The 18266-nt window shown below is 46.7% G+C and overlaps 3 protein-coding genes across 3 annotated transcripts; 2 read left to right on the top strand and 1 right to left on the bottom strand.

The window, feature by feature from the left end:
- The first annotated feature begins 620 nt into the window (after positions 1 to 620).
- Positions 621 to 5129, top strand: LOC104258699 (early activation antigen CD69). The gene is made up of 6 exons (XM_059833128.1): positions 621 to 709; positions 2773 to 2927; positions 3324 to 3434; positions 3754 to 3935; positions 4226 to 4326; positions 4693 to 5129. The coding sequence occupies exons 2-6, from the start codon at positions 2840 to 2842 to the stop codon at positions 4832 to 4834; spliced, it is 624 nt and encodes a 207-aa protein (XP_059689111.1). The 5' UTR covers positions 621 to 709; positions 2773 to 2839; the 3' UTR covers positions 4835 to 5129.
- A 726-nt stretch (positions 5130 to 5855) lies between these two features.
- On the bottom strand, positions 5856 to 8756 carry LOC104258700 (C-type lectin domain family 2 member B). Its single transcript, XM_059833113.1, has 6 exons — positions 8684 to 8756; positions 7855 to 7953; positions 7360 to 7506; positions 6740 to 6894; positions 6421 to 6530; positions 5856 to 6021 (listed from the first exon to the last, which is right to left on the bottom strand). Exons 1-6 carry the CDS (start codon positions 8754 to 8756, stop codon positions 5856 to 5858), a joined length of 750 nt encoding a protein of 249 aa, XP_059689096.1.
- Positions 8757 to 12804: 4048 nt separating this feature from the next.
- LOC104264203 (C-type lectin domain family 2 member E) lies at positions 12805 to 16496 on the top strand. The gene is made up of 5 exons (XM_059833129.1): positions 12805 to 12862; positions 14349 to 14447; positions 15198 to 15370; positions 15802 to 15908; positions 16331 to 16496. The coding sequence occupies exons 1-5, from the start codon at positions 12805 to 12807 to the stop codon at positions 16494 to 16496; spliced, it is 603 nt and encodes a 200-aa protein (XP_059689112.1).
- Positions 16497 to 18266: the final 1770 nt, after the last annotated feature.

Here is an 18266-nt window from a genome sequence, read left to right as displayed (position 1 = left end):
GATGCTTACTTCTGCGATGACAGCCCCAGGGGCTTTCCCAGGACAGCTCAGAGAGTCTCCCCATGCTTTTTCTCACCATCTTCAATGCTCTCAGCCCTTTTCCCGCTGGGTTTAAACTCCCGTCTTACATCTCCTTCTCCTTGGAGCATTTTTCTCATCCCTCTGGGCTGTTTTTTCTTGGAGCCTGTTGCTTTTGCTCCCCGACGGAGAGCAAAAGCACCTTGTTTTTTTCCTCCGCCGTAGCGAGAAGAGATGATTCAAAGCCACGTTAGCGTGGCCTGACCCCGGCTTTGCATGCAAAGTGTTTCAAAGCAGCTTGAGAAGCTGTCAGAGAAGTTGAGAAATGACCGCAAACCTTTGGGGAGCGAGGGGAGCATGGTGCCTTCACCATCGCCCAACTGCAGGGCTCTGTTAAAAATCCCCGCTCGGCTGGATTTATTCAGCAAAAATAATAGGAAAAAAAAGATCCACTTCCTGCTTGGCACCTCTTGAGCTTAAAGCAACTGCTGGTTTCTTGAGGTTTTCCTTCACCCCTTTGCTTTGCCTATGAGCCCAAGAAGGCACCCCGAGGTCAACGCTTGAACTCGTTGGTTGCGACCGAGCGTTGGAACTGCAGCCGTTGGCGGAGTGCCTCACCCCTCCCCACACACAGCAATACTCGAGCAGAACCAGGAAATAATAACCAGCCCGAACACCATCTACCAGTGAGGTAAGTTACAGGAAAAGTGTCTCCTTGCCTGCAGAAAGTGGGGGCTGGCTGGGTCAGTGCTGACTGGAGTGAGGCTGGGGCTGGGGCTGGGGGGACCGCCTGGGGAGAGGTCTCTTATCTTTGGGGGGGCTGAAATAATCAACCGGCTAAACTGAAAGTAGCAAATTGAAGGAAAGGCAAAAGAACAAAAGAAAATCACTACTGTTCAGCTGATTTTGTCGAAGATTTGCCACCACGGGTGCCCTGTCTCCCCTTGCCACTTCTATTGTGGTTGTTTTGAGTTTCTGGACGTGTGTTTTTCAGCTGGTTTTTAATTTTTTTCGCTCTGTTTTTCTGCTTTGTAAACACTTATCAGTGCTGCTTTTTTTTTTTCTTCCCCCCTAGCGCCTTCTAGCTAACAGGGTTGCTTTCTCTGGCAGGGAATTAAGAAAATCGCAGTGAAAAGAGGGGAATAATTGTATGATAAAAAGGACTTAAATTTGTTTCAGTTAAGTGGAGTTAATAACGAATTTTGGGGAGCTGGAGTGGATTGGCTGGAAACCGCAGTGGGCTTGGGAGGGATAAAACCTGGGCAGGAGCTCAGGCTGCCCTGTGAGATCTCTTAATTGTTCTTTTTTTGGGGGGAAGGTGAAAAACACAACCCCCCATGGGGTCTTTTTTAAGGGAATTTTGTTTAATTTTTACCATCGTCGTTACAAAGCAGTGCCAAAAGCAGGACAAACGTTTTCAGCCTAAGAATGGGGAAACTGAAAGCTTAGACTGAGGGTTTTTTTTAGTCTCACGTCAGTACTTTCATTTCTCAAATATTGTCTCAAAACTGCGGCAGTAACAGCTCATCTAGCTCAGGGCTGAAGGGTTTCCAGCTCAAACCCTGCTGAGAGATAGGACCAAGTCTGGTACCCAAAAGTCCCGTGGAGTTTTGGGTACCTCCAGGGCTGGGGAAGCAGCACCCCTTCCCAGCCCACTCTTTTTACGACTTTTTCTCTTCTCCCCTGCCAAATTTAGCCCTAAAAACTGTTTCTGAAACACTATATCCGAGCATATCCTCATGCACTGCGTTTTCCTCCTGCAAATCCCCTGTGCGAGGGAAGGTCTTTGCACTTTTTTCTGTCTGTTTAATGACAACCAAGACCTGCCCTACGTGGCTTTAGATCTTGTTCCCGGAATGAAAGGTTATTTACCAAGCCCAGCTTCTTGGAGCGTACACATGACAGAGGGAGGGAATAAAAGCTGTTTGAAACTCATTGGCTCCGGTGTAGGAAAACAAGCCCTTTGCTCGACGCCATTGCAATGCACCAGAGGAACTGAGATAGTTTACTCCAGAGAGTAAACTAAATTTGCTGGGTGCAGCTGCTAGGTATGCAACTTCTAAAAGCAGCAGTAGTTTACTTTTCAACTCGACTTCCTTCCCCCCTGGGGGTTTCTTGGGGGAGGCCAAACCATGAGCTCCGCTCCCGCCCTGCAGCAACGGCTCCTGACGCCTTAGCGGAGTTGGGTCTTTTCATAAACACTTAGACTCTCTTTAAACTGTAAATAGTTAATAACTTTCTTTTAATATCTTTTAACTTTTAAACTCCCTTTAAACTTGCCTTTTTTCCTCCTCCTCCTCCTCTCTCTTTTTCCTCTCTTTTTTAATCTCTTTTTATCTTTCTCCCCCTTTCTTTATCTTTTTATCTTTCTCTCTCCCCCTCTCTTTTTTCTCCCCCTCTCCTTTTATTTTTCTCTTTAACTCTCTCCTTTTCCTCCCCCCCCTCTGTTTCCTCCCTTTTTATCTTTCCCTCCCCCCCTCCCCCCCCCCGTTGCTTTCTCCCCCTCTCTTTTCATCTTCTCTCGCTTTGTCCTTCTTTGTCTTTCTTCTTTCTGTCTTTCTTCCCCCTCCCAATGTCTTTTTAGCATAGGACAAAGGCTCTCCCCGCTGTGGCTTCTCATGGTACCTGGTGCCCCTGGTCTTGGGGTGTCGCAGAGGCCAAAAAAAAGTCTCCGGACAGCTTGATGGGATCCCACAAACGCAGGAGGCATGGCTGGCTGCGGACTTTCTCAGTGTTTTCCTTGTTAACACGCAGCCTGAGCAGCTATCCCCGCTGAGGTGGGCGAACGCGGACGCCTGGGTCCAGCACTTCTCTGCCCACCATGGGGAAAGGATCCCAACAGCCAAATTCTTCAGACCAAGACGAAGTGTTGAATCACTGCCAGGATGTAGAGAAAGAGTACAAATGGGGTAATGCTGCAGAAAAAACCCAATGCTCTGGGTGAGGGCAGGGGGTGGGAAGAGCATCTCGCTCCGGTGGAGCACCAGTGGGATGGGGACAGAGTTTTTGGGTGGGTGCAGATGGACCCAAGCACATCCACCCTAAATTTCATGATGTGGCCACCTCTAAATGCTGAAAAGCCTAAATCCATCTCCGGATCCTCAAACGCAGATTGGTGCCTTCGAAGGACACAGGTCTGCTCTCCCCACCCCATGGGCAGCCCCGTGAGCCTCTGCGAGCTCTCCCCATCCTCCCAAGCCCCCAAAACGTCCCTGTCCTGCCTGGGGCTTGGGGTGGACTAAGGATCCAGCAGAAAAAGGGGAAAGGACCCAGCCCACACTCTCTCCTGCTCTTTCCTCCCCCAGGGTCCAACATCAAGAAGCCAGACAGGGAAAAATCCGGCTCCTCACGGGTTTTCATCCCTGTGTGCGTGGTGCTGGTGCTCATCATCTTGGCCCTGCTGGTAGCTGTGACTGGTGAGTCCCATCCAGGCATCCCTCATAGGGAGGATTTGAGCAAGACACCTCTGTTTTGGGGAAGTGGGGGGATCCCAGGATTTTCCCAGCATCAAGGGATGCTCCCCAAGCAAAGCACTAAGCTTGCTTTGGGGGGCACCCCCTTTTTTCCCTAAACTGTGATCCAGGCACCCTGGGCCCTCGCTTGGTCACACCATTCCCTTTCCCAAGGGCGTCGTCCCTAATTCCACCCCTGCAGCTTCTAGGAAAAAAATAATAAATCCCATTTTCTTGCTTTTTAGGGCTGCCCATGCATCTCACTCAGCTTTTTCTTTTTCAGCTGCCCATTTGGGATCCCCTTTGCTTCACCCGGACTTCTCCCACGTGTGCCCAGATGCCTGGCTTGGTTTCCAAGGGAAATGCTATTACTTTTCTGAGTCTGAGAACAATTGGACCACCAGTCAGGAAAGCTGCGAGGCCCTGGGAGCTTCACTGGCCCTCATAAGCACCATGGATGAACTGGTGAGAACTGGGCTAGAGCCCCTACGTTAGCACCAGGGTGAGAAACATGAAAAACAAACAGTCAATAAAAAAACACCCCACAAACAAAAAAGAGGAAGGAAAAAAAAAAAACCAAAGAGCAAAAAAAACAGACCAAAGACCTGCTTGGCCCCAAATTGCACCCAATGCTGTAGCCAGGAGCAGATGCCTTGGGGAAAGCACCATCTCTGGGTGGGGTGATGGACACAGGTGGAAAAGAGGAGGTGGGGAAGACAAGACTAACTAAAACATGATGTTTCTTTGCTTTAAAGACCTTCATTAAAAGATACAAAGGCGAAGCTAACCATTGGTTTGGGCTGCGAAAGGAGGACAACAGCTGGTGGTGGGCCAATGGCACAGCCTTCAACAACTGGTTGGTCCTTCTGTCCATGTTAGATGCTTGGGGTTGGCAACTGGGGCAGGTTTGGCTTCTTGGTGTGGATGGAAATGGCCCCGGGGGGCTGTCGTGTTTCTTCTCCCACCTTGGATGGGATTTCTTAGGGTCTGGGATGACCCATCCTGGGATGGGGACCTTCTGCTGCCACTGTGCTCAAGCAGCCCCTGGTTGGGAGGTTTGGGATGGACCAAGGATGCTGCACACCAATCCCCGATTAGATACCCTCAGCCAAACACCGCCCCTTCTCTCCCAGAGATGAAATCCCAGCTTTTTGTAATTTTTTGGGGGTAGCTTTCTTCTTTTCCTCCTTTTCTCGCACTCCTGAGCGTGTCGACATTGCAGGTTCGAGGTGAGGGGCAGTGGACCCTGCGCGTACCTCAACCAGGAGAGGATCAGCTCGTCCCTCTGCCACACCATGAAGAACTGGCTCTGCAGCAGACCGGACGACTACGTCCTCTGGAAGCAAAAAGCATATCCAAAATAAAAGCGCATGTAAACAGGAGCTTCATCCCCGTTCTCTGACGAGAAGGACAGCTATGCACATATTCCTTTGGTAAATCCTTACACCTCACTCTGTCACCAACATTTATGACTGTGTTTTCATGAGACTTTCTGCTCAGGCAAGCTAGATTATCAGTGATCTCTTACTTCTGGATCACTGCATCAGAAAAAGCTTATCAAGGCTTTTCTATGCACTTTCGAAAGCAGTATTTAGCCTCTAAGCCAGCCAGAGCCATAATTCACATGAGTGAGCAACTTAATTTCAGAGAATAGATGTTCTTCCTCTTGGAAAGAGGGGAGGGTGGGGAGGGAATTTGGTAAAATGGTGGATTTGGATGGGTTTGGAATGTTTTATATTTTTTTGGCAAAAAATAAAACTACCATAACTAACAAAAACAAAAAACACAACCAAAATCCCCAACACCCCCCCCAAAATAAAAACCCAAACAAAACAAAATGAAAAACCCCAAAACCAACCAAAAAAAGCCCCGAACAACAATAAAATAATCCCAAAACAAACAAACAAACCCCCCAAAAGACAAAAAAAAACCCCAACCCCAAACGCAGCTGCCTGCATCAGTCCATGTGCCGGTGCTCTCAGCTGCGCCCAGGGAGATACCCGCCTGGTAGCAGACCCCTTCCCGCAGCCATCGCTCAGGAAGACTTTTCTTAATTGCACTTCGCAATATTTACCACACATTTTGTGGCACCCGTGCTCTTATTTACGAATCTGTGTTATTCCAACAAACTGAAGCGAACCAGTTTTATAGGCTTTTATTGATGCCGTAGCTCTATCGACACAGCGCCAGGGGCACGGACCTTTCTGGTTTCCCAGCTCGGGGGCTCATCTGCGCCCCCAAAAAAATTGTCTTGACCCAGGTGGGAAATGCATTTGCAAACCCTGAAATCCCCTGTAGGGCTGTCACGGTGAAGGCGGGGCTGGCTTCACCCCAAATATTGGCGGTGAGTGTCTCACAGGCTCGGCGTTTCGAGAGGGGCATGTGTCAGAGGGAGGCGTTGCATTGCTCTCCGTCTCCCACCATCGATGGGGAGAGCTCTAAAAGGTCTTTCTGGCAAACCCACTTGTGTTCGCCGCCACAGGTATCGACCTCCAACACCTCATTTTTCAGTGTCCCGCACCCTTCATCCATGTCCTTCAGGCTGCCAAACCTGCAGAACAAAAATCTTATTGCCCGAGAGGAGCAAACTCTTCCCAGCTTGCAGAAGAGGGGAGGTAGGGGGTTTCTCCTGCCCTTTTTCTGCACCATCTCGTTGTGCTACGAATGATTTCTCGCTGGTGGGTTGCCCCGATTTGAGGGCAGGTTGCTGTGCTTGCTATAAGATCTGCAAGGAGCATGCGTGCGCCGTTAAAGCTGGTTGCACGGGTAGGGTGGGAGGTGTTGAGTTACCGTGCTCCATAAACCCAACTCTTGGTCTGCAAAGCTTTGGCAAGGGGAATATGAGACCGTTGCATAGACAGTGAAATCGTGGAGGGATGGGTTGGGGCGTGCACCGGCTCGAAATGGAGCAAAGCCGCGTTTTAGGCTGGCGGATTGCGGCTACACTCACGTTTGGGTGTTGAAGGATGTGTTGTCCACCCATCTCCACTTCTTGTGGGATGATATCAATCCGATCCACACCGGCTGTGTGCTTCTGCCTGTGATATTCTTGATGTACTCCTGGGAAAAGGAGGTGACTGGAATTTCGTGGGGTGCAAAGCCATCTAACTCATTTCACCTCCAAATAGATGGGACACGAATGCGCCCCGTGCTTTGAACGCCACCAGGCACCATCTCTACAGGCAGCTCTGGGGGGGAAATAGCTTAAATTCAGAAACAGAGACGAAAGGACTTTTGGGTCCTTTCCAAGCCTTCTCCTCTGTATTTACCTTTTCTTTCTTGTTCTGGAGCACCACCAGCTGAGCATCCTGATTTTCGCAGCCCTTCTTGCTTTGAGTCCAGTTTCCCTCTTCCTTGGAAAGCCGGTAGCATCTTTCCCCGTGGAGCTGCCAGTCCTTGGGACACAGCTTGCAGCCAGCATAGGCTGAAGAAGAGAAAGAGCTGTCCGACACCCCGAAGGGTGGTCCAGATCTTCCCCAACCGCCAGCTGAAGGGCACCAAGGGCTTCCCCATCCCACACCCCGGATCTTTCCCCAGCCTTGAGGTTTTTTCACATCGTTGGGGGTTATTTTCCTGCTCAACCACCGGGGAGGAGGAGGAAGACTGCGGTGGGCTGAGCACACGGCCGCTAACGGCTGGTTGGGGTGGAGGAAGGGTGGTGAGGAGCCTCCTTCCTAGGGCTGGCCCTGCTCCTCCGTGGAAGAGGGGTCAGCAAAAATCGCACGCAGAAAAATAATCCTTCCTCGTGCTGCTCCTCTTTCTTTGCCAAAAAATCCTCAGTGGACTCACGGCATCCCCGGGGGCATCCTTGCAGCCGGGTGGGAGGGAAGCCCCATCAAAGGTCCCACATGAGCCTCTCCCAGCAGAGCCGGACGGGAATAGGGGTTACCTGCGGGGCTGTCCCGCCGGAGCTCGCAGAAATACCGGATCAGGGATGAGATCAGGCATCGCTCCGTGTGGTTCCTTCCCCACCGGCTTTGTTCTGCACCTTGCCGGGGAACGCTGATCGTCGCTGGCTGCAGACAGCCCTGAAAAACTTGGAGGAAGGACCTGGGGTGAGAGGCTGCGGCCGTTTTGGGGGTAAAAACCACAAAACCAGGTAGGCCTGGGTTTGATTTTGTGCAACCCTCCTTTTTCCCCACTGCGGTCGCACCCGGTTAATCAAGGCAGCCTGCAAAGCATGGCTTGTACCCTCCACCCTCGTTTAAAATCGACGGGGCTAAGCCAGGTTTATTTCCGAGGGGGTCGACTCTCGGTGGGTGATGCATCTCGTTGGCTCCCCACGGGGCAACCTCGTCCCCTCCAAAGGCTGAAACGCTGAAATAAAAACCCGATTTCCCCTCCAAGCTGGGTTTTGAGATGCAGATAAGAGCTGGTTACTCACCCTGCACGCTCAGCACCACCACCAGCACCAGCAGGATGAGGTTCCCCAGCCCACTGACTTTGAGGAGGACCCCGTGCCACCGTGGGCACAAGGCAGGAGCTGAAAGAGGCCACATTTGCTTAAAAAAAAAAAAAAAAAAGCACATTTTCAAGTGCAAAAGCTTGGGTTTGTTTTTTTCTTTTGGGTGGGGGGGGAGCCCCTCTGTCAAGCCAGCAAGTTTGAGCAGAAGTTCACAGCTGCTTGGCTTCCTCTGAAAAAAAATAAATCCCCGCCGATGAGGTCTAGAGGTTGGATGCAGAAGTCAGGGCATCGCCTAAGGACGGTTTTGCAGGTGGTGGAGGGGCCGCAGGGAGCCTCAAGAGCAGCCTTGGGCACCCAACGATGAAGCTTTAGCGGACCTGAAACCTTCTGAAATTGGCTTAATTTAGGGCAGGCGAAACCCGCTCGTGGTAGAGACGGTGGGACCTGGGGCTCGCCAGATCTCGTCTCCACCAGGATCCCAGATGTGGTCTCGGCCGCTTTGCCTCCCGTCAAGGTGTCTTGGCTCACGTTGGGCTTCTTGGAACCCATTTTGGCCACCAAAGGGAGGGGCTCAGAGGCAAAACTGTTCAACCTCCAGATGTTTGCCGGCTTCCCCCACCCCTTCCTTGCTCTTCTGCCCCTCCATGCAAGCCAGGATCCCACCTTAGAGGACATTTAATCCACCCAACGCTCTCCATGTCTCTTGGAAACCTCAACGTGGGGATGGAGAAGCAAGCAAACCCAAAGGTCTTCCCAAAGCAAGCAAAGCTTGAAATAAACGCTTCCCCCGCACCAAAATAGCACTTACCCTGACGCTTCTCGGCAGGAGAAAATCCATTCCCAGGATGCCTTAAATCGGCATAAACTATTTCCCCAGCCATGACCGGCTCAGGACATTGCAAGAGCGTCCCAAGAGTGAAGTCATTCTTGGGCCACCTCTCGCCTTATAACCGACCTGCTTGCCTGCGTCCGGCCCCAGGAAATGGCATTGTCTGGGCCTTTTATCTTCTTTTTTTAAAAAAAAAATCTCTATCCTACAGCCTTCCCTTGTAAATGAAGGTTGGTGAGGGGGTAGGTGTCCTCTGGGCAGGAGGGGGTCGCGTAGGAACACCGACGGGTTTAATGGTTGTGCCGAGCAGCTGGGAAAACATGCGGCGATGAAAGAAAAAGATTTTTTTTAAAAAAAAACCTTTAAAGAAGGTTTTTGGGGTCAGGCTGAAGCGCGTCAGGGTCTGGCTGAGCGTGGTTGCCAGGTGAGGAGGAGGCGGCCGCTGGTCGGTGGGTCTTCCCCAGACTATCGGCCGTCGGTGGCGTGACCGGGCCCGACCGGGTATGGCTTCTCCTCCTGCTCCCGCCGGCTTCGCCCCCCGGCCGGCCTGGGGTCGCCCCGCGGCAGGGGAGCCGGCACGGCCGGGGTGCCCGGGGATCGCCCGCCTCGGGGAGAGGCAGCATCTGCTTTTCCTGCCTGTTCCCCGCATTAATTTAATTTAATTTAATTTAATTTAATTTCATTTCATTTCATTTCATTTCATTTCATTTCATTTCATTTCATTATTTTATTTTATTTCATTTTACTTTATTTTATTTTACTTTACTTTACTTTTTCATTTTATTTTGGTTTATTTTATTTTATATTTTATTTTATCTTACTTTATTTTACTTCATTTTACTTTATTTTATTTTATTTTATTTTATTTCATTTCATTTCATTTTATTTCATTTTACTTTATTTTATTTTTACTTCACTTTATTTTACTTTACTTTTTTATTTTATTTTGTTTTGTTTTATTTTATATTTTATTTTATCTTCATTTTACTTTATTTTATCTTTCTTTATTTTACTTCATTTTACTTTATTTTACATTATTTTATTTTATTTCATTTTATTTCATTTTACTTTATTTTACTTCACTTTATTTTACTTTACTTTTTATTTTATTTTGTTTTATTTTATTTCATATTTTATTTTATCTTAATTTTACTTTATTTTATCTTACTTCATTTTACTTTACTTTATTTTATTTTATTTTACTTTATTTTATTTTATTTTATTTTACCTTACTTTACTTTTTATTTTATTTTGTTTTATTTTATTTTATATTTTATTTTATCTTACGTCATTTTACTTTATTTTATCTTACTTTATTTTACTTCATTTTACTTTATTTTATTTTATTTTATTTTATTTTATTTTATTTTATTTTGTTTTGTTTTATTTTATTTTATGTATTTAATTTCATTTTCCTTTACTTCATTTTACTTTCTTTTCCTTTACTTTCTTTCCGTTAGTGTTGATTTTCAGCCTGCAAGCGCGTCCTCCCGCCCCACTGCGGGGTCTTACAGCCCCAGTCCCGCGGTTCCTCCGGACTGGGACACGCTGACGGTTGCGCGAAGCAGCCAGCGACTCCCAGACTCCGCGGAGCTTTTCTCCCTCGCTTCTCTTCTTTTTTATCGGTGTTAACCCCCAAACGGGGTTTGTCCGGTCCCACAGCACCCCCATCCACGCCTTTAGGCAGAGGTAGAAATGATTTTTTTTCTCCACGCACCCAAAAGGCAGCAAAAACAAAAAAAAAAAGCAGAAATTTGCCCCATTCCCTGCGGGCTGCAAGAAACGGGTGACAGAGGAGAAACCCAAAGGTCCCAGCGGGAAAAGCACTGCCTTATTTTTATTTTTATTTTTAAAAGTATTTTTATTTTTAATTTTTATTTTAAAAGTATTTTTATTTTTAAAGTATTTTTATTTTTATTTTAAAAGTATTTTTTATTTTTTATTTTTATTTATTTTATTTTTGGTTTTGGTTTTGTTGCATTTTTATTTTTATTATTTTTATTTTTTTATTTTCATATTTTTATCTTAATGTAATTTTAATGTATTTTAATATAATTTTTAATTTTAAATTATTTTATTTTTATTTTATATTTCTTTTTCATCTTCTTTTTTTCTTTTTTCTTTTTTTTTAACTCTCTTTTTAAATTATTGTTCTTTTTAGTCTTATTTTTTTCCACCTGCAGGCTTTGTCGGCCTCGTGGAAAGTTTTTGTGGTGAACCGCTCTTACACTTTGCTCTTCCTGCGCACTGCACGAGCGGTGGCTCTGGTGCCGTGTGACCATTGCTTAAAAAAAAAAGAAGACAAGAAGACAAGAAATTAGTTTTTTGGGTAAAAACTCGGAGTCAGATCTTTAATTGCAAGAAGACTTTTTTTTCCGGTGTTCTCCCTCTTGGATGCATTGGCTGGATGATCCCATTTATTGGGGGGGAAGGTTTTAATAGGGGTGCGGAGAGAGAGGATCCGGTCTCAGCTCGACGATGCGAGTTGGCAGGAGGTGCTGGCATGGAAAAAAGATATTTTTATCCAAAAAAATCATCAAATGGACTGGGGGAACGACCTGCTGATGGCACCTCCTCCTGGCAGCGTCCCTGCCGTCCCTTCTGGGGTGCCCCGACACCCTGGAGCAAAGCGCGCTCTCGCGGTGTTTCCCCGACACGCACCCCAAAAATCAGCAGGTTTTGGGTAGCTAAAAAAAAAAACCCTAAAAATTCCATTTCCTGGAAATGATCCCCAAAATTTCCATTTCCTGGAGATGCAGGAAAAGGAGGGGAAGTGGGTGCAGGGTGGACGGGAAATCGCTCCGGGTTTGCCCGTGGTCCGGCAGCTCCTTCCCCATCTGCCCCTCGAGGATCCTCACAAAAATCCCCCGGAAAAAAAACGAATAGCAAAATAAAAAATTATTTATTTTTTTAATACTTTCTCTTTCACTTTTCTCTTAGCCGGAGACAGTCGCGCCTCGGCATCCGGCTCATTCCCGCCGGCCCCATCCAGGTAAGGGGGTTTGGGTGAGCTGGGGGGGCTGGGCTTCAATTTTCATTGGGGGGAAGAAATTTTAATTGGGGGGAGAAATTTTTAATTGGGGGAGAAGCTTCTAACTGGGGGGAGAAAATTTTAATTTGGGGGAGAAGATTTTAATTTGGGGGAGAAAAGTTTGATTGGGGGGAGAAAAGTTTGATTGGGGGGAGAAAAGTTTAATTGGGGGAGAAAATTTTAATTGGGGAGAAAGTTTTAATTGGGGGGAGAAGATTTTCATTAGAGGGAGAAGATTTTAATCGAGGTTTTAATTAAAGTTTTAATTGGGGGGAGAAGATTTTAACTGGGGAGAAGATTTTAATTAGAAATTTTAATTTGGGAAGAAGATTTTAATTTCGGGGAGAAAAGTTTGATTGTAGGGAGAAAAGTTTGATTGGGGGAGAAAATTTTAATTGGGGGGAGAAGATTTTAATGGTGGGGAGAAAAGTTTGATTGCAGGAAGAAAACTTTAATTAAGGGGATAAAGCTTTAATTGTTGGGAGGAAAGTTTAATTACAGGGAGAAAACTTTAAATAAGAGGAGAAAATTTTAATTGGGGGGGGAACTTTAATTAGGGGGAAAAAAACCTTTAACTATGGGGTCAAAACTTTAATTGTGGAGAGGAAACTTTAGTTGTGGGGAGAAAACCAATGTCCTGTTAAAAACCACTGCTCCTCTTAAAAAAACAACGTGGTTTTGGTTCAAGGCAGCAGCTTCAAAAAAACCCAAACCGCCCGCTGCCTACTTTCTCACCTTGCTGCGTTCCACCGAGGGAAATACTCGTCCCCTGGAATTTATGACGTTCGCTTTCGTTCCCCCACGTCATTCTTTGTGCTGCCCGTTGCTATTTCTAACCGGTAGCCGGAGGATTTACAGACCCCACAGTACAGAATCGACATTATAGGGGTAGAAATGACATTTTCTGCGATGAGTTCCCCCCTCTGCCCGCGCTCTGTACCTTGCTGACGACCCCGATCTGAAAATCCTACGGGAGGCTGAGGACCGACAGCTTTCGTGACACAGCTGATAGGTGAAACTTTGCTTGACAGGTGAGGCGGGAGCACCTGCGGAAGGCAGAACCCCCAAAATGAAGGAAACGAGGGATTATTCCGGATTTTTGGGTGTGGAAAGGAGCAAGCGGGCAGGTAACAGTAGAGCAATGAACCGAATAATCACCGGGTTTTTCTTTGTTGTTAAATACTTCTGTAATTTGAGGACAAAACCAGCTGAGGTAAGGGAGGAGGGTGCAGGGGAAAAAAAAAAAAAGCACTTTTTCTAGCACTTCCCTCAAAAAATTTTTGTCGATCAGCAGGTGGGATTTTTGCTCTAAACTGTCTCGTTTCAGGCACTTTGGGTTATTCTCACATATGATGACTCCTCCCTCAGGCACTTGAGTCACTGTTTCTTTTGGGTCTTTTTTTTTTTCCCCCAAAGGTGCCAAATTTCTGCTTTATTCTGAATGAGGATAAAGGAATTTTTGAACAACTGAAGCATTAAAAGACCCCAAAAAATACATCTGGGGTTTAAGCCCAGTTTAGACGCATCAGCAAAATATTTATTAATCTCTGCCTTCCCTTCAACACTGCCTTTAGTTCTCCTGACTCTTCCTCCCATCTCCATCATCCTCTTGGTGCACAATAAGGTAGAAAAGGGGCTTTTGGGGTCTTTTCCATCATCACTCTCTACCCAGAAAGGGACTAAGATTTTGAGGAATTATTTTTAATTTTTTTATTTGTTAATTTTTTGATTTGTTGGATTTTTGATTTGTTGATTTTTTTTGATTCGCTGATTTTTTGATTTGTTGATTTTTTTTTGATTCATTGATTTTTTGATTAGTCGATTTATTTTGTATGGCTTTTTTTTTCATTATTTGGCATATTCAGTTTCTGACTTACTTTCTAATATTATTTTTGCATGGGGGGGGGAGGAAGAGGGGAAAGGAGGGTTTGTCCCTTGAGATTCGGTTCATGTGATAGATGGGGAAGCTTAAAAGAAAAATGGGGAAAGGCCCACTGGGTGAAAACACTGAGATTTTTAGGTAAAACCCTTAGGAAACAGAATTTTCTTTGCTCATGGTGAGGGGAAAGAGCATGTTCTGGATCCCAAGACCCAGCGATGGAGTGGCCATGACTCAGATCATTTGCAAGACCCAAAATGTTTCAGTTTAGGTGGAGAAAGAAGTCCACTGAGCTTTGACAATGAAGTAGAACGCAGAAATTAACACATAATTTTAATTATGGTGCATTTCAGAGCCGGAGTTTACAGCTGGAATTGGGGAGGAGACACTGTTCCCCTGCTAATGAAGAGTTCCCAAAAGTAAAAAAATACAAAATCTTATTCCATACGGAGAATAATTTTTGATGTTTCTCACCCAAAATGACAGCAAATGGACATCAAATGATGCCTGTCCTTTAGGAAGGCTCTTCCCAAAGATGCTTTTGATGAGCAAGAGCTCAGATGCAGGGCTCGGTGCTCTCCACGATGGCCTGATATGGGGAGATTGCATTAAAAGTCCCCTTTATCCTCGAGCAAAACAAGGAAAAACCATCTTTTGGGCCAAGAGCCTGGACCTGGAGCATGTTGCTCCCCTCGGTACCCCCGCAAAGGCATTGAAGGTCTCTTCTCCTGCAGGTTACAGCCATGAGATGAAGCCGGAGGCGCGTGTTGCCTGTCAGGTGGCGATGGCGGTGCTGTTCGTAGCTCTGCTTGTCACGGCCATCACTTTTGCAGGCGAGTATTGAGGTTTTCCTCTCATGGGGAACGTCTCTGAGATACTTTGGGTTGTTGCATGTGTGCCAGATCCACCTCCATAGTCCCAGGGAAGACGCAGCCCAACCCAAGAGGCCGTCCTCTCCAGGAGAGGGACGTTTCAATGAGCAGAGAAGCCTTTCTACATAAGACCAAACCTATCTCCTCTGTGTAGGAGCTGATGTCATCTAGAAACCCTTAAAAACCAACAGAAAGAACCATTTCACGGGTACAGTCATCTGAGCTTTCCCAAAGGTGTTTTTTTCAGAGAAGGGGCCACTTCTCTGCTGCTTGCCCAAGCAGCAAGAGATGTTGGCATGAGTCCCACCAAGCCAAGAAGTCTGCAGGAACAAGAGAAGTTTTTCTCTCTCCTTCGCCCATCACTGCTTTTGCACTGATGACAGACAGTGATACTTAAGGGCACGTTTAGGGATAGGGCTATTCTGGAAATCCTCTTAAAACTTGCATCTTTGAAGGCCACCACCCTGTGTTCTTCTTTGAAGGTACAGCACCCACATTTCTTGTCCAACGCCACAAGCTGGGCCATGAATTGAGCTTGTTTTCTCCCTCCAATCCACCCAAGATTTCTCTTGGTGTCTTAATTTTTCTTTCCTGCCACCATTGAGGCAGATGCAAGACTTTTGGAGGCCATGGGGTGGAGGATGACCTTCCCCACCTGGAGAGTCAAGGGGAAGGTGCTGCTCCTTAACGCTGCTGTTCTGTCGACGACAGTGCAGGCTTTTCAGCCTCGTCCCCAGCCCTGCTTTCGGTGTCCGTTCGACTGGATCGGGTACAGAGGAAAATGCTACTATTTTTCGGAGGCTGAGGGGAATTGGACATCCAGTCAGGACAACTGCTCGGCACTCGGTGCTTCCTTGGCCATGCTCGACAGCGTGGAGGACTTGGTAAGGAGACAGGAGGGCATGCTTAACATGGGGGGGGAAAAAAAAGCCACCAACGTAATTGCCACCTTTTGGTTTCTTTGACTGCTCTTCCAGGATCTTCCTTGGAGATCTGGGGTGAGGAGATGGGGAAAATGGTTTTCTTGAGGGTAGGTCGTCACGGGTCTCCTCAAATTTCTCACCAAAGCCAACCGATGAAAGGACTATAGCAAAAAAGGCCCCGTTTCTGCGCAATAATGAAGCTCCACCTTAAAGATGACACTTTTTGGTAGTAGATTGAAAGGTTCAAGCGCCAAAGAAACCCTAAAGGAGCACGAGCAACTGGTAAAATGTAGATTATTGTTTGGGAGGAGGTTTCTGTAGATGGTGATCTGCTGGGGATGTCCCAAAGCCCCGTGGCCTGCCGTAAAGCCTTTCTCTCTCCTCTTTCTCAGAGTTTCGTGATGAGATATAAAGGAATCTCGGAGCACTGGATCGGCCTTTCACGGGAAGATGAGGAGCAACCGTGGAAATGGGTGAACCACTCACGTTTATCTCACCTGTGAGTCTATGTTCGTCATCGTTATGTCGTTGGTTGGTGTTTCCTCCGCCCCGAAACATGCATTTCTTCTGACGCTTGGGGTGGATCCAGAGGTAACAACGGGACAATGACGCTTGGGAAAGGCACCGCTGCATCCAGAGCTGGTCTTCGTTTTTCCCTTTGAATTGAGAAGTGGAAGCGGTGCATTTGGCGGGGAAAACACTGTTTGTTAGATTTTTATTTTTAAAGAAGTTTTTTTTCTTGCAAAGCATCAGGTTTCTTATGGCCAATCTGGACTGCTGCCAAAATAGAACTTATTGGGCATCAATATTGGCATATTGATGCCCATGAGAACCGAAGAGGGGGAAAAAGGCCAACGTGTCATTTTTCTCCTTTTCCCTGCTGACCCCATCTAAGGTGGGTTGTCTCATCTCTCCTTCCAGGTTTCAGATTCGCGACGATGGCCTCTGCGCCTACCTGAACGACAACGGGCTCAGGTCCTCCCACTGCAGCACCGAGAGGAGCTGGGTTTGCAATAAGCCCGAGCTGCAGAGCCCAAGCAAGGGCAACGGGACGAGACGGGCTCAAAACCTTTGCGTCAGCTCCTAAGGGGCTGCAGGGAGCGCTCCTCAAACCCAAATACCCGGTGCACAATAGGGAAACAAAAGAAAACCTCAAAAAAACCCACAGAAAAAGCAAACTCACGGAAAAAAGCCTATTGCCAAAAATCGCTGAGTAAGAACCAAAGTTATTACATGTTTGCGTTTGTCAACCCAACTTTGCCTTATGACCAACGAAAAATATCTGGTGATGACTCACAGCACCCCTGCAAGTCACACCTGGTAATGACTCATTCATAACCCCACTGCCATTAAAAGTCAGAGCAAGAGGAAAGCCATAGCCGTACTGATGACCCTGGGGAGGACGTTGGGAGGGTGAAGCTTAGCGAGATGTCTGCAGCCTTGCATGGTGCGACCAGAAAAATGGGCAAATGCCATAGGATTTTAGCTTTTCCCACTTTTTGTGGCGTTAAAGCAGCAACCTTCAGGCTTGGTTGGCTGAGAAAATCTTCCCGACACCTTATGAGTATGTGGAAATGCTGCAAGGATGGACAATGCTTGCAAGACCTCCAAGGATTTGCTGCTCTCATCCTCGGGAAAGCCCAAGCTAGAAAGCAACCAAGTCAACTTGTGACCATACGTGGCTCTGAATCAAGAGCAAGATGAAGGTGAAGAGACTTCCACGCATCAAAAATCAGATTATTCTCTCCAAGGACACAGCTTTGGGGGTGGGACAGCGGCAGGATTGGGGAGGATCTGCCAAGTCAAGGTTGGAGCGACCAGCTCCAACTGGCTGGAGAGAGAAGGCGGGAGAGAGAGAAGGTGACATCTTCACCTTAATGTGCCGGTGAGGTTAGAGACAAAAGCCAGCAAGGTTTTTTAAGGACAAGGCGGGGTAAAAGAAAAGATTTTTGCACGTTTCCATGGAAGGCTGTGTCCAGGGAAGACTTTTGAGCATCTCATCTTGATGAAATCTCACACATTTGCACGGACAACTTCTGGGGAAGACTTCTTTTTGGCGTGCATCTCAACCTGGGGACTGTCAGTGAAGGTGTAAATGTGAAGATATAGTAGAATTTTAGCAGCACTTTTCGTTTTAGCGGTATTTAGCAGCAATAGCTAAAGGATCCAGCTTTTTCCCAGGACTGATGAAATCCCGTGTTTCCTCCTCTTTTGGCAATTTGGTGACCGTTGCCTTCTCAGATGCTCTCCCAGCAATGTTCTGCCAAAGCGAGGGGGGTTTGGGGGCAGGATTATGGACATCCTTGGCTTGTGGAGTTGGCAGCTCCATCTTCTGGGATCAACAGGGATCAACAGGGATACCAACCCCAGCATAGCCCAGACCCCAAGGAAACCTTTCCCTCTGCCCCTCCGCATCCACCCTCACCCTCCGAAAGAACCATCTTCAGATCAGCTAATTTTATAGCATCTCGTAACACTTGATGACAACAAAACTGAGTGGGTTTGAGGGCTTTTAACGCACCCTTGAGCTGCTGGCAAGGTTTTCATGAGATGAGGTGGCCTGAGGGTAGTGTCAGAGAAACAACGAGCAAACTATTTAGCAATAACTTCATAATTACTGCTGGAAAACTGAGCCAAATTTAACCTGGAGTAGGGCACTATTGAACATAATATTATTATTATTATTATTATTATTATTATTATTATTATTATTATTGTTGTTGTTGTTGTTGTTGTTGTTGTTGTTGTTGTTGTTGTTGCTGCTATTATTGTTGTTCTTATTAAAATTATTAGTATTACTACTACTATTATTACTATTATCACTATTATTGTCTTTGCGTGTGCAGGTCAAACAACA

This window comes from Gavia stellata, chromosome 39 (assembly GCF_030936135.1).
Source record: "Gavia stellata isolate bGavSte3 chromosome 39, bGavSte3.hap2, whole genome shotgun sequence".
NCBI classification, from domain to species: Eukaryota; Metazoa; Chordata; class Aves; order Gaviiformes; family Gaviidae; genus Gavia; species Gavia stellata.
Note: the sequence above shows the minus strand (reverse complement) of the source record. Positions and strands in the feature narration are given on the sequence as shown.

Bases quoted from the DNA above. Each gene is read 5' to 3' on its own strand.
- LOC104258699 (XM_059833128.1), top strand. From the start codon at position 2,840: ATGGGGAAAGGATCCCAACAGCCAAATTCTTCAGACCAAGACGAAGTG. The intron at 3,936-4,225 runs GTGAGAACTGGG...TTTGCTTTAAAG, and splicing joins TAAGCACCATGGATGAACTG to ACCTTCATTAAAAGATACAA. The intron at 4,327-4,692 runs GTTGGTCCTTCT...TCGACATTGCAG, and splicing joins GGCACAGCCTTCAACAACTG to GTTCGAGGTGAGGGGCAGTG.
- LOC104258700 (XM_059833113.1), bottom strand. From the start codon at position 8,756: ATGGCTGGGGAAATAGTTTATGCCGATTTAAGGCATCCTGGGAATGGA. The intron at 6,895-7,359 runs GTAACCCCTATT...TCTCTTCTTCAG, and splicing joins CCGGCGGGACAGCCCCGCAG to CCTATGCTGGCTGCAAGCTG. The intron at 6,022-6,420 runs GTGAGTGTAGCC...TTTGTTCTGCAG, and splicing joins ACATCCTTCAACACCCAAAC to GTTTGGCAGCCTGAAGGACA.
- LOC104264203 (XM_059833129.1), top strand. From the start codon at position 12,805: ATGAAGGAAACGAGGGATTATTCCGGATTTTTGGGTGTGGAAAGGAGC. The intron at 12,863-14,348 runs GTAACAGTAGAG...CTTCTCCTGCAG, and splicing joins GGAAAGGAGCAAGCGGGCAG to GTTACAGCCATGAGATGAAG. The intron at 15,909-16,330 runs GTGAGTCTATGT...CTCTCCTTCCAG, and splicing joins CACTCACGTTTATCTCACCT to GTTTCAGATTCGCGACGATG.